Here is a 15,877-nt window from a genome sequence, read left to right on the forward strand (position 1 = left end):
TTTTTGTACCTGTAACTTGACTGATGTTAAATTCAGTAATACCATTGTATAAAAAATTCAGAATTCTTGGAAGGACAACAATTTCTCCTACACTAAAATTTTCAATAGAAAAGGTACCTTTAGAGCTCAAACTTTTCCAGGCAAAAATTCGCTTTATCAAGCAGCAATTCCTAAGCATTTTCTTACAGCTTGCAGGCTTCTGAGGATACTGTTGCAAATCTTCATTCTCTTCATGTGTTTTCTTCTCAGGGGCTAGCACTTCCATCCTAAACAGAAACTTAACCTTTAGTTTTCCTGCAGGATATATACACTACTTAAATCCAAAGACTATGGGTAAGGGAGATGGGGGGAGGGGGGGGGAGAAAAGAGATGGACAGGGGATAAAGGAAAAATATTTGCTTAACCATTCTCAGTTCATATATTCCTAGTATTAATTAAGTGGAATTAGTGTATTAATATTCCTTTGGTTTGAATTATTCATCTGGAAATTAATGTATTTGTAAAATATACAGATAGGGTAAAATCAGATTTTATCTATTTTTTTTTAACTCTGATTTTAACTTAAATGATAAGAAATATGTAATATCTCTAGATGGCAAATAAATATTTACCTCTTACCTTAGTCAGTTGTTAAGGTAAAGGAAATAATGTAATCCTCTATGCATGAACCTATTATCCTTCCTATCTGAGCTTGCCTGACATCAGTGTCATAGAGGAGAGCTGCATTCCTCTAGCTGTTACTGAAAGACAGCTGCTCTACCCAGAAAAGATGAATAGTTGGGATCTGCGCTGCCTTAATGCCACTGTCACTCAAATGCAGCAAAGCAGCTGAGCCACTTAAAGCCAGTTGTACGCTTGGGGACCATTTCTCTACGCTACCTTCTCACTCACAGAGGCAGACCCATAAATTCCCACTTGGCATTATTTTCCTTTGCAGCCTGACGCTCTGGAGAAGCCAGAGGCCGTCACAACGCCAGCACCGACAAGGACCTAAGCACAGCTCTGCTCAGGGGCTGCGCAGCGAAGGAAAGGAACCTACCCAGCGCTCCAGGGCTTGGGTGCCGCTCCAAGGTCAGATCCCATGTGCTCCTCAGCCAGCTCCGAGGAGGTGAGCGTGGCTGAGGACAGAGCCACCTGCCAGCCGCAGCAGCCCCGTGCCAGGCAGCCACGGACGGCACCAGGGGAGCCCCTGGTCGCACACAGAGCTGCGCCCAGCCTGCGCCAGGACGCCCCAGTGGTCTCTTTTCCACTCCCCTCTTTTTCCCCTAACACCGTGCTCTCACACACAGTCTGCATCTAAAAACGTCAGACGTGATTTTTAAAGGCAATAGGTAGGAAAGAGCCAAAAGGAAAAAAAAAAAAATAATTGGCACTGTACACACCAGAGTTTGATAAACAAAGCTGACTTTTCAACTGTAAAACTACTGTTTCCTAAAGAAAGCAAGCACAATGGAACACAGCCCTCACTTCCTTCACTTCCATTAGGAGTTCCTACTGATTATGCAAAACAATCAAAGGATGCAAAGGAACAAGTATCCACTTTCTGCAATTTATCTTTTACAAGATACTGGAACTCAAGGTTTTTTTAAGCAGTCAGCTTCCCTTTGAACTGAATTAATCTGCATGCCAATTACACAGATTTGCAACTTTTATTTTCGTGAAGGTTCCTGGGGACATTTGAACTCTGGCATAAGTATATTGCCTTGTGCAAAATGTTACACACAAAACCCCATACCTATCTATAACAACTGGAGACATCTCAGGTCTATCCACACAGGCAAGGACAATAATTCCACCTCTGGAAACAGCCTATCAATCAGCTGTAAGAAAAAAGCTGTCAGTAAATTCTGTCCATAACAACAGAGAAGCATTTGCCTTAACAACTAATTTTTAGGCTGCCAAAGTAAAGGGAGGCACTTCCATTCAGATTCACATCTAGGGACATATTTCAGGCCCACTGCTATTTAGAACTGAACAATGCTTGAATTTGCACTGTTGGAACAACACTTGCTGGTATAAGGTCTTTTGAGTCCTTAGCATGACACAGCACTCCAGACATGGCTGTATTCCCATCACAAAGCACTACCAAAGTAAGCTGAATTTCAATATAAGAGTTTCGGAAACTTCAGCAGAAAAACTTCCAGTTTAAGCATATTTCACAGATTTTTTATCTTATATCTTTCAAAAGTGGCATTCTGCAAATAAATATTAATGTTAAATTTGTGTTTACTGTGCTAAGAAATACATTTTCACCACACAATATTCAGTCTGGATTTCCAGATGATTACTGGAACAGAATATTGATTTGCGAGAACAAAACATGAGCGCTAGTTATTACACAGAAATAAGAGTTCTTTTTAAAAGAGAATGCTGTCAACTAATCCTACATTCCATTTTTGAATGAAATTAATGTACTCTATAAACTAGAGTTCATCCCTTTGAACACGGGAGGTTTTTTTCTGATCAGTCTGTGCAAGGCATCTGCAGAAAGTCACCCATATTCTCTGCTGGAACACATCTATATTGCTCCTGTCCAGTGCCAGGAGAAAACTAATCCTGTGCCCACGAGCACTGCAACATAGCACCATGTAGTACAGCTCCAAGCAGCCAAAACTTCAAAATGTTGTTAACATAACTAAACTCCAAGTTTTCTTGATATAAACCTTCAGAGAAACTGCCTGCCTATGTAATAGCCAGCCATAAAATCCTTGATGTCCCAGCTCCAAGGCCAGCTCTCACAACACATTGCCATACTTCCCAGAGGGGCTCATCTCAGAGATTCTGTAATCCACAGGGAGGGTGAATGGGGAACCAGACACAGGGGAACACAAAAGCCTCTGGGAGAATGATTCCCATGATGGGATAATTAACAGGAATGGGTACTGCCTTTCCAAAGACATGGAGCAACTTTCACATGCAATGAGAGAGCATTATTGGATATACTCCCACATCAGTATTTGAATAAAGTCTTCAGGAGGTGCAAGAACACAGAGGATTTTTTCCAGAGATGGGATGTATAAATGCAGAAATTCGATAACATTACTCAAGAGGGAATGGAGAGGAAGAATACTTGCTGAAATCTTCAGGGTTTGCTTCTATGCACCTGAAAAACATGTCTTATTTGTCACAGATATGAAGAGATTCACTTGAGATAAATCTCTAGAAGGACATACTTTTCCTCAAACTGGTTAAGAAGATGTCAAGACATTCAGATTGCACTGTATCTGTTTCCTTATTTCAAACCCTAATCAAGTCCACAGCAATTTTCTTCTATAATAGAAGTATACATGAATCAGAAGTTCTGTGTGGTACTAATCATCATGCTGTAATTTTGCAGTGAGTTTAAAATAAGCTTAAACTGTAGAACACTAAATTTCAAGGTACCACTGAATTTTTTCAAACAAATGATGCTGTACTTCACATAGTCATAATAATGATTTAGAAAAGGAATTAACATCACACTTCTGAAGCTGTGCATTTGATTTACCTCCTTCTTGTCTTCAGATTGTGTACTCTGTCTTTTGAGGAAAGGAAATGGATTGACAGTGAATTCCACATCTACAAACCCAAGGACTGTTAAAAAATATATTACACACAATGTTAGAGAAAGACTGGTCATATTGTAACATGAGAAAAGCATGTGTGGAAAATATATCAATTCAGGCTGCACAGGATCCTTTCTTTCCCAAAATACAGTTAACCATTTCATAATTTAGGTGAAATGAAAAAGGAATTTAAATAGCACTCAGAGAACCTGAGTAACTTCAGGATCTGGGAATGGGGAGATCTTTCATCTGGGAGTCAGTAGTGAAACAGGTCAGAAGGAAAATAAAAAGACCTAGGCACTAGTGGGAGTACCAGCAACAAGACAAATGTGGAGCAATAAAAAAGCCTGAAATACCTTTGGTCTGAGCCCTAACACGTTACTGCAGCAGTAACCAAGACTCTGAACTCTTCCTGAGCACATGCAGTTAGGAAAAGCAAACTGTTTACTGCAGCTGTAACAGTGCACAGAGACAGGGACTGCCTAAACAAAGCAGGTTTTCATTATTTCATGATATTGGATTTTATCTGTAATCAATTACACCTGAAAGTAAAGCTGGGGATTTTGTATACTTTTTTTATTTCCTATTGATGGTTAAATAACTATTTTTATGAGTGATCTAAATCATTCAAGCTAAAAACTCCAGAGAGTCACAAGCTGATGAATCATATGAGGTCTGTGTGATGCCACATAGCTACAGATATTTTGAGCAATACTTACTTGAACTACAAGGAAATGTCTTCTAGCTGGGGGTAAGTGGACATGGGTGTAGGAAGGTTGTCTTAATATTGCTTGATCAGATTTGATCCTTGGAAAAATGAAACTGAACTTTATATGGATTCATGGAAAACTGTATAATTCTTCCCTCAATAATGAAATAGCAGCTTCAAAGAGCAGAGGTATAATTATAGAGTGAGAAATACCTCAGGAATATTCCAGATGAAAGAGTCAAAACTGGCATCTATATGGAATTTGGGAGGAATCTTTACAGAACTGTCCAGTTGCATTAGCTGACTAGTCTAGCACAAGTATTTCAAGAACTTTCACAGATGACTGTAAAGAAATTGTTTAACTTCAACAAAGCTAGATTAAACCAGTAATGTCTGCTGAAAACTTTGGGCCACTAGAGATTGCAGCTATAAGTTGTGAAATGAATGCTGAAAAATAGGGCAAGCTCACAGAATCCAGTTCTGCATGAATGTGTGGGTGACTGCTGACATATTAAGGAATATTACAAGAGATGCTTCAGAGAAAAAGCAGGGTTTGCTTTGATTTTGTTTTTCTCAGCAGAGGCAAGTTTCAATAGTATTTTATGATACCTGATTTTGGTAGATAAAGGAAAGGATTTGTGAGTGGAAAGGAAAATTTCATTCTCTTTCTGTAGAATGAAAAATCAAACAGAAAAAGATATCAGCAAAAATATATCAGTTATTTATTTACCCCCACTGTATATTGCTCTCTAAGGTTTTGCTGTTGCATTAACTTGAACTTTGTTTACATATTTTTATCCTTTTCATCATTGGTTTGTCTATTTATAGGGGGGAAAAGGCAGCTGGATAAATACCAGGTAACAAAAGCTTCCTGTGTGCTTCAGTATGACTAAAATTTGGGGTTCCACTTTTGCCAAAGGAAAACAGGTAAATTTTAATTTGTCTAGAACATAGGGAAAAGTTGAGCAGTGTGAGTCTCTCTCGAAACTCTGTGGGAAGCACTTGAAAATACTACACAGGTATAGGGGAAACCACTCTTGTTTTTTTCTCATCTCATAAAGGTATCAACTTTCATATATAAAATGTCTATAGGTCTTGCCTGTTCATGCACAGTGAATCTCTGCATTGTAAATGAGGAAAAAAAGAAAAGAAATAGGAATAGTGGGGCAGACTGCTCCAGAATTCTTTTGGTTTTTTTAACTCTGAACATTTTTCTGGGACAACACGTGTTAATAATTGATTTCAGTTTGCATTCAGGACTTCTGGCTTAGATGGAAAACATCTGTGATCACACATGTTATCTCACAGTGCTGTGTGGGTCACAGAACACCTGATGACACCTGCAAGAACCAACTGACTGCATCAAGAACAATGAGCAACCCAACCAAGAGTGGGAATTTCATTGGTGGGAATTTCAGAGAGCTCCTTTGCTGTGCCAGAGGAATTTCATGTCATAATCAGCCCTCTTGGTGTTATAGATACATGGGGTTGAGCTCTCATTGGATGATTCATTAGCCAAACTAAACTGAGAGAAAAGGTTTTCCTCCTGTCAGATTATGGTGGCATGAGACATGACAGTGACTGTGATATGAGTAGAAAGGATTTTAATGTTAATCCATTGTTAACGGTAATTAAAACATTCCTGCTTGCTATTATCAGTTCTCCAGAGTACGTACGTCTACTCCCCTTGGTTAAAGTGGCAGGGAGTTTTAGATTTTCAGTATTAATAAATATTTCTCCGCAAAGAGAAACATAATCTATTTACTGGTGAAAAAATTAGAGTTTTATAACTGCCAAGAAGCTCTGCTGTCAATATGTCAAAGACTGAATTCTTACAAGACTTGTTACAGGTACAGAGTAACATTTCATTTTCCAAAATTACAGGATAAAACTGGACTAATGAGAGGGGATAAAAAGGATATGCAAGCCCTAAGAAGTTTTTTCACAGGTAACTTAGCAAATTTGAACAACCACATGCCATTGCTGGTTGCTAGTTTCTTTTCTTTTAAACTATTCAGTAAAATCACATAGCTGAGAAGACTCCCTGGGCTGGGTATTCCAAAGCTGGAAAGGTCCATGCTCTGCCACTGAGAGGGACTTGGGCAGAGGGAGGTCAGAGAGAAAACTCAAGTAATGCAAATATGCCAGGACTGATCCATTTTCTTTGTGAGAATGCTCTGACAGGGTAGCAATCTACCAGAAAATGCCATCAATGTCATAGCTCACGAAGAATTAATGAGTCCATTGGACTGTTTAAATTCCTAAACAAAGATATTTTATCTCAGAATCATAGAATGAATACACCCAAGACCCATATGACTCCCTACAAATAGATACTTTTTTTTCTACATCTGTATATCATCACGCTTCAACAAGCAAAACTCTTATTTTAAAAGTCTGAAAAATGAAACAGATGAGAAAAAAGCTTCATGAGACTTATAAAATAATGTTTTCTGTATCTGAAGTAGTATCATAAGGGTATAACTTTGGGAAGTATGGACAAAAAGTAGAGGAAATTTATACAAGTAGATTATTGGATTAACTCCTGTAAACCTATGGAAATGCCAACAAATTCTAAAGAGAAAGTTCCACTAGAATTTGTTGAAAATTATTTGCTCTTGGTTTAAATTGTTATTTTTACAGGTTTTAGCAGTAACCATATTTATCAGTAGCAGTATTAATCCTATTTTATGCTTTTTAAATTGTAAACACAGCTCCATAAAATATAATGCATATGCTTTGCTTTTTAATAGTAAGAGGTGTTCATTTTTAAACTGGTCTCAAGCTTATTATATGGACCAGATACACTCCCTTCCTGCAACTGCCTTAACTTCATTTATGACTCTACATCTATTGTCCTCAAAAACATTGACATAAATAGCAGAAGGCTCCCAGTTAACTCATAACTATCAGAAGTCCATTTCAGATGATCATGGCTTTGGAAAATGCTTAATATTACTTTTGCTCAGGCTCCTAATTAGCCCAGTATTTGGCAAAATATCCCTGGAAACAAACTGGAATTTCCTTTCCCTGTGCATCTTTATCATTTACATATCATTTATACCTAAAGAAACATGAATCAAACTGTCACTCCTTATTTTGTGGCACAGCGTTTCCTAAGAGCAGCAAGAATACATTTGTCCAGGACACATAAACAATCATGCTTTTCTCCACAGATCACCCAGTACAGGACAGAGAAATTATGTTCAATTCTCACATATGCATTAAACTAATTTTTTATAATGCCACAGAATTAAGAACATATGCAGTAAACCTCACAGAGATTAGGACTTATTTATGAACATCTAAGTAGTTTTGGAAGCAGTGAAAAGCACTTATTATTAGCACAGCACTGGTAAGAGAAAGGGCTCATTACCATCAAATCCTATCCCAAAAAAAAGCTGCTTATCAGAGACTGACCTGCAGACAGGGCAGCACTTACAAATGAAGGTAATTGAACAACAGCAAAACACTTCCATGACCCCTTTTTCTTACCTCCTTGTTTATATAAACAATTTATTAGTAGAATCTGAAATTATTATTTCTACAGTATGCTTTCCTTAATCTGAGGTATTTTCAGATGTTAACAGCTTAGAATAAAAAAATGTTATAATAAATCATCTACAAAATTAGTTCCTTACTGCTACAAAGCAGTCATCATGGCTGTTTTTTATTCACTGAAGAACAGGAACAAAATCTGAATGATTTTAGATGCTATAATGCCTTGTTGATAGGCATAGTCCTTTAAATGGTTAAAGAAGAGATAGGAAAAGGGGTGCAGCTGAGCATCCCTTTTGGGGTGGCTGAAATGGACTAGCTGAAATGAGAAGCTTCTAAAAATTTATTTGACCATGAGAAGTATTTATTCATAATATGATCACTGAAGAAGGAGGTCAAGGAAATAGAAGAATGCTTCTGCACAATAGGCTTGGGAAGAGAAGCCAAAAAGGTCTGATATTTCATTTTGGTTTCAAATAAAATTGATTATAAAACAGGAGAAGTTTTATGATTTCATATTTCAGCCGAACATAACTCATACATTTCCTCCAAAAAGACACAGAAGCCTCATTTACCCGGGACATATACATTGCTTGGAGACAGAATCCATGAATCAGTATGAACATATTTGTCACTTGGATCCCTGATGAAGTATCAGCTAAACTTTTAAATGATCTTCCATATTCAGAGAAAGCACTGCAGACTGGATACAAACCTGCATTTTTGGGCTGACACGTAAGGTTGCACTAAATAAAATCACATTGAAAATTATAATCTCTAACTTCATGCTTGTTACCTTATGCTTAGCAAAATAATGATAAACATCTCAGAGAAAATGAAATCGAAGGGAAAAGGTATTTCCAGATAGAATTGAAAGCTGTGTTTATTTAGATATACATGTAAAGACAACAAGGTTATGAAGAAGATGAAATAAAAGTACTGGAAATTTCTGAATTTTAATACAGGCTTTTATATATTCTTATGACATTTGATTCTTATTAAACTGTTTGCAAATAATTTATATTTTCCTACAGACAAACAGCCTCAAAGAGTGAACAAAGTTTGAGAGAATATAAATTCAGAATATAATCAACTGCATGATATTGACCTCACATCATTAACACTTAATTTTGTGATAGGCTGAACATTTCCAGCTCTTAGAGTGGATACAAGAGTCATGTAGTGTCCAGCTATTTCCAAGATCAGACTCAGGTGATTATGAAACAATGAAAAATTATAATTTGAAACTATTTTATCTTTTTTCCATCTATGATTTCTTCCTCAATGGTCCTGGAGTGAGGTCAAAAACAACAGCACATTGAAATTCACATTGTGGTAAAATGAGATGAACTCAGGAAGCAGAAAAAAATCCGGCAAGCAAGGAAGTTATTTATTATTTAAAAATGTAATAGGATGAGCCTTTTTATGCAATTTTTGGGTGACCACATTCTATATACGGTATTTAATCACATTACCATTTAGTAAGTTCAATTACTAAGTGACATGGTTTTGCTGCCTCATGTCAATAATTTACCTGAATTATTTTATCTGTTAACAGACAGCAAGTTAAAACTGTCTCTTCAGAAACATGCAGTAGCTTTCTCTACTTCCAGGGCTGTCCAGCAATGCTCAGCCTTCACTACATCAGACGATACGAACAGTGGTCAAATCCAGTCGCATGTGCCATGGCCACTAGGAAAAGCATTCCAGTTGTTTCTGAGTATCTCCAGGCCAAGCTGATCAATACTTGCAATTTAGGTTCAAGCTGAACCAGCATCAGGGAGGCTGAGTGCCCCCACCACCAACCATTTGTGCCACCCATAGAATTTAAAATGATTACTTTATAAAGATTTAGTGTGTGTTGTGAATGTGCCTGACAGCAATGGGAACTTTTAAATGCTTGGTCTAATAGGAGAGAACAATAAGGCAGTTAGATAGAAAAACTTCTAGATGTAGTGCCTTTTGTGGCTGCAGTTTCTCAGAGGAAATGAACAGAAAACACCCCAAATTAAATACCAAACAAACAAAACTACATTTAAAGAGATGGTTTTACTCATTAATTAGCACACAGAATACCAGCAGCTAAACAAAGACCCATTAATGGCCAGGTTCAAGCTATTGATTTTCTACAAGAGCCTAATGATCCTCATGTGCACTAAATGTGTGGATAAAACTATGCCATAGGAGCTCCTCATCAATTTATTAATCCCCATCTCCGAAACCCACATAGGAATTTTCTTTGTTTAAAGTACAGAAACACTGCCTTACATACTTATGTAAGTGTACACTTGTGCACTTATATAAATGCACTTATACACTTGCATAAGACTGTATTTTCATACTTCTAGCCACCTAACATCTCCTCCAGGCACAGGGTAACCAAATTGTTCATCACAGACCATCTACAGTTGCCCTCACTTTCCAGAATTTCCATTACTGAAATACCTGAGACCATTTTCTTTCTCAAAATAATCTTTAAATATTGAATCAGAACCTTTCATTACAGAAAGAACTTTATCAGCATAAGCCTTAATCTAGTGACACGTTCACATAAGATCACATCATGGAAAAGCTGATTATTTTATAGCTTGGGGGGGGGGGGGAAGCTTTTTAAAGTGGTTTAGCAGGCCAGCAGGCCAGCACTATTTAAAATTGAAAGATTGTCACTTGTGAGTGTTCGAGGAATGGTGCTATCTTTGATTATGTACTGTCAATATTTGTTAACTGCCTGTCCAGGCAGAGCAGTGACAGTGTATTTACATTGCTACAGTGAAATCCTCAAAGGGAACAATGATACAGGGTACTCAGAAACTACAGAGGCAGATTCATCACCAGCATGCCTTATTCTAACACTTCAAGATGACAGGAAGCACCCTGCAAACTTCCACCACTACCTGTCAGAAAATCAAAGTTGTCACTTCCTAGCGAACTAGTAAACTTTCAGGAATCTCCACATTGTGCTGTTACTGCAGAGTAGTACTGCAGGAAAGAAATAGAAAAGCTGTCATTTAATAATCTCACACTTTTTCCATGCAGCAGATTACATATAAATTGGAAGACATATTTGAAAAACAATGAGAAGTCTCATTTTTATCTGTATTTGTTAAATGACAGAAAACTCAGGTATTTCTCATAGTTAATGAACAGGACCTATCATTTCTCATTTTCCTCTTTGGGCAAATACATACATAAAACAAACTCACATTTACAAAAAGTGAGCCTGGAGTTAGTTTATGGTAATAAAGGACGAAAAAACATGAAATTTCATGTATTCCTAGACTGCTTATGAAGGCAGCGCAGCTGGAGCTGTTCATCTTGGACGAATTATAATAAACTTTATATTCAGTAACTGCATATTTTGACAGCTGAGTAGCAAACACTTCGTTTTTTATTAACCCAAGGAGCCTGAGAAGGTACCAGGGAGTTATACCTGTTACCTGTCTCAGACATGGGCATTTTTCTGTGCCTTCTCCATCAAATGACACAAAGATGTCTGAGGCAGTACCTCAGCCACATGCTCTGTTGTCACTGGTGTGACCCATGGCAGGGGACTTGGAACCAGATGATCTTTAGGATCCCTCCTAAGCCAGGCCATTCAGTTATTCTATGACATCCACCAGCTTTCATGTCTTTCAGCTACATTTCTGTTCATTAAGTTCTACTCTGTCATAGGTAAGATGTTATTAACACGAGCGGAAGGGGTCGCTCAATAATGAGAACACATCCATGAATGGAGAAGGGACTGGCTCTTGGTCCAACTTGTCAATTATTTTATCAGCAATTTAAAAGATGCTATTAATTGCTGATATGGCCAAATGCAAAGATTGGTGAACAAATAACCAGAAGGACATTTTATTGTTACAGGATGAACTCAGCAATTTTTTTTCAGTCCAGTAAAATGCAAAACCACACTTCTAGGAGGAAAGAAAAAAGAGACTTCATCTTTGTTCAAACACAAAAACCCCTCAACCCTTCAGATGAGCATTCTGGTTTAGAGGGCAAACTTCCAAAGAGATCAGAAAACAGAGGAGTAACTTCAAAGAATGATTGCAAAGTAAAGGGAGTAAAGGGATTACTACATCTCTGTGAAGTCAATCATCAGTGGAAAAGAAATCTGAATATGGACAACTTTTGAGGCTGAGGAATATGAAGCAATTATGATTGAAAAGGTAAAAGCTCAAGCTAGACAAATCTGGAAAATAAGATAAAATTTTAAAGTAATTAAATATGTGGGAGGGATTCCTTTATTGTTCACTTTGTTAAAAATAATAATAATATTTGAAATCCAAATCATGATCCAATTCCTGTGAAAGACCTCTGCCTGAGGAAGGTCAGCTTAGAAGATTACAGTGATCATCCCTGGATTTAAAAAAAATGCTCTTTTTTGCAGATTAAAGGAAAGAGCACTATGTTGTTCTCATTTCACAGGTTGTTTGCAAGGTAACCTTCATCATCATAAAAACTGCAAATATAAGTGCAAAAATAGGAATATAGAAAACAACTTTATCTAGCAATTCTACCAGAGTTCCTGACAAATTCAAGAGGTTAAAACAATGTCTCTAACACCACCTAAATTCCAGCAGGTGAGTTCAAGATTAATCAGTTTCTTCAGGATGAAGTCATTTTTCTGCATTTGCCTCCATTATCCTTCAGCATAGAAGACTGCCAGAGCTCCACACAGATCTGTATGTAATCAGATGATTATAATTTAGCAGTATGTTAAATGTCCAAGTGATTAAAACACATGAATAATTGAAGGGATTCCTAATGGATTAATTACAATAATGTTCTTTAGTGTATCCCTGTTTTCATAGCTTTAGGCAATATCAAGTGGTTCAAATTAATAAATCATCTCATAGATCACATGATTTTCTAGGACCTACAGTTCAGCCCTTGAAGCTATTGGTTAGGAAAGAAGCCATAAACAGTGCAAATAATAACGAGATTTTTGACCTTCCACTGTCATGTAAATTGATGTGTGCCTGGCATAGGCCGACTTCACATCTCAACTCAAAAGCTTTCAGCTTTGTCATTGTCCCCATCTTGTAATTGGGTGTGTTAACTCTAAAAGGGACTAAAATGGAAGAGCAAAAGCAGGGAATAGTTAGGAAGAAATGAATATACTTTTTCAAAAAAATACACATACGGAGTGCCTGTAAAAGAAAAATATTAAATACTTTACAGGAAATGAAGATTCATACTACATGCTGACAATTAATGTATAGAGAACTATAATGCAGGTCATTCCCCAGTACCCAGCTTTTCAGACTGCAAAAAATCAAGTCAAATAAATGAGAAATAGACATTCATACCACTTATTTGACTTTTTTCTTTCAAGCTTTGCCTCTGATATGCTGATTTTCTCTTTCTTTTTCTTTCTTTCTTTCTTTCTCTTTTTCTTTCTTTTTCTTTCTTTCTTTCTTTCTTTTTCTTTCTTTCTTTCTTTCTTTCTTTCTTTCTTTCTTTCTTTCTTTCTTTCTTTCTTTCTTTCTTTCTTTCTTTCTTTCTTTCTTTCTTTCTTTCTTTCTTTCTTTCTTTCTTTTCTTCCTTTCCTTTCCTTTCCTTTCCTTTCCTTTCCTTTCCTTTCCTTTCCTTTCCTTTCCTTTCCTTTCCTTTCCTTTCCTTTCCTTTCCTTTCCTTTCCTTTCCTTTCCTTTCCTTTCCTTTCCTTTCCTTTCCTTTCCTTTCCTTTCCTTTCCTTTCCTTTCCTTTCTTTTTCATTATGATTTCTATTTATATTTCATTCATTTCTGAGTGAGTACCCCAGGTACTCATTTCTGGCAGTACCAAGTACCTGGGGTCCACCAGCTGAAATACTGCCATTGTCACACCTTACTGAAGCCACTTCTGTCATATACTGTGTAATGGTCAAGCAAAAAAATGTTAATTTATGATATCAATGATGACTGAGAAAATTTTAATTGCAGAATTGAGCAAACTATACAGAGTTGATTAAGCACCATTATTGTCCTGTACTAGAGATCAGGAAACCAGAGATCAAATTAAGTGAGTAACTTAGAAATATCACCAGACTTGGAGGGACGACAGCAAGCAAATAAAAATGCTAAATATGTGCATTGGTAATAATAAAAAAGCAGGTCCTACAAGGTGGGCCCCATGCTCCTGACAGGGTCACCACAGTTTGCATGTTCAGGACAGTGAGAATGTCTGAACCACCAGCAGTGATACCAGACCCTGACACCAGCAGGCCACGGGGACACTGCTGCATTCTGCAGACAATGCAGTGATGTCTGTCTGTCTGTGTGTATCAAACAATAACAAAGAAAATAATTGCAATATAAAAAGGAAAATGAAACTTAAAGAAACTCCTGACTGTGACTCTGTAATGAGGGATGGAGATTGAAATGAGTGCAGGAGCCAGAGAAAGAGTGGAAAGGAGAAAAAACATTGAAAATTCAATTTACAATGAAATACCAATGCTGAAAATGAGAGCTACAGTTTCAGGACACATGGCATTATCAAATTTCTTTTTTTTAATTTCCCCATACAGAAATATTGATAAATGGGACCACTATCAGTCCATGTAAGTAATATGACAGTTGTCCCACAATGCCCCAAACTCTTCTTCTGTCATTGTTTATCACCAAATAAGAGAAATACTAAAGGTTTGGGACGTATTTTGCGATATTAACACTTTGCAGAAGGATGAAAACGTGACTTAGCATCCAGATACTTCTCACAGACCTAATTCTGTACCACATCAGTATTGCTAAGTATTCTGTGAAGTTCTGATTACTTAAGATAGTTAAGTACCATGGCATTAACTATAATAACTTGGTCATTATCACAAACAAATTCTAATTTAGGTGAATGTCTATGACTTTCCTATGTTCCTTTGATAATCCATGAAAACTATTGTAGCACCTGATGAGGATGTTTTCAAATAACCATCACACATGCAAGGTTGTTACTCAAAACCTGTGATAATGATTCCAGAAAGCAAGATTTTATGTCTGAACTTCCAGCACAGGATGAAAAACATTGTAACTCAGTTCATCTTCATGAGACAGCACATTAATTTTCATCTTTCCATACTAATACATACTACTTTCTACTAATTCAAAATGGTCAAATTAATCTAAAAAGAAGAAATACTTGCACTAGTGAATAATCTCCAACCTTGCTAAATTCCTGTCAAAATAATTCATGTTCTCATTTTCATTTTAAGTGATACATTAAAATTTGAGTACACACAGGTTTTTACACCATGACAAATCATTTCTTTCCAGATACTAATTTTGCTCAAACTCTGTATTAAAAGATCCTGTCAGAAGACTTTCAGAGAGTGTTTCCATGTAAAGAAAACATCATTACATACTCCAGGTCATCTTGCAGGTATTTATAAATTGCTGTTTTTCACAGTGGTAGCCAAGATTTTATGATGGAAAAAGATACATTAATAAGATAAAAACCCTAAACATTGCTGTGACAGAGAGAAGCAAAGAGCAGAGAAGTCATCTGACTTCTAGCACTCAACTTTCCTCCTTAAATTGAGCAGGTAAATTCCCTCAATTCAATCTACAGTCCTACAGAGAGATGCTGGAACAGAGGGCAATCCAGAATTGCTGCATGTTCTGCCCCAAGCTCTCCTGCTCTGGCTACATTTTCAGCCTGATTAAGTGCCTAGAGTTAGGCAGCATGAATGCATTTCGTTATGTCCACTCAATCTCTATCAAGTCCTAACATTCATAGGCACCGTGGGATCATGAAATGCAAAAGAGTCATAAAATTGAAAGTTATATTTCTAGCAGGGCAATGGAAGCCATTAAAAAGCCATTACCTATCAATAGTTGATGTACTCTGGCTACTTACCATGCCCTGCTGCGAGGGCGTTTGTGAGTGGAGGGGTCACAAACAGGATGGGGGAACCCAAACAAGAACACCTCGGGGTGGGAAGTACTGACAGTGCTAATTCTTTACAGCAACCACAGCATGGTAACCTAACAATAAAATGTATAATCTGCCAAAAAGGCAAGGAGAAAGTTCTACACTATTTCACAACTGGTCTGAAGCAGATTGCACATCCATTTCACAGAACACACATTCCAAATGCTCCTGCCCAGAGGCTGCCGTGCCTTACTGTATTATGGAAGTACCTAATGGCT

General features: G+C 37.1%; 1 protein-coding gene across 2 annotated transcripts in view; it reads right to left on the minus strand.

The window, feature by feature from the left end:
* Positions 1 to 15,877, minus strand: part of KCNIP4 (potassium voltage-gated channel interacting protein 4) — a 388,652-nt gene that overhangs the window by 346,096 nt on the left and 26,679 nt on the right. The window contains exons 1-2 of one of the 2 annotated variants that reach the window (XM_063157714.1): positions 619 to 773; positions 118 to 266 (exon numbers count right to left, since the gene is read on the minus strand). The exons of the other annotated variant lie outside the window; for it this stretch is intronic. Coding sequence (XP_063013784.1) covers positions 118 to 265 — 148 coding nt within the window. The 5' untranslated portion in view covers position 266; positions 619 to 773. Of the gene's footprint in view, positions 1 to 117; positions 267 to 618; positions 774 to 15,877 lie in introns of those variants that run through there. 2 annotated transcript variants of the gene reach the window in all.

Source organism: Melospiza melodia, chromosome 5 (genome assembly GCF_035770615.1).
Source record: "Melospiza melodia melodia isolate bMelMel2 chromosome 5, bMelMel2.pri, whole genome shotgun sequence".
In the NCBI taxonomy this organism is placed as follows: Eukaryota; Metazoa; Chordata; class Aves; order Passeriformes; family Passerellidae; genus Melospiza; species Melospiza melodia.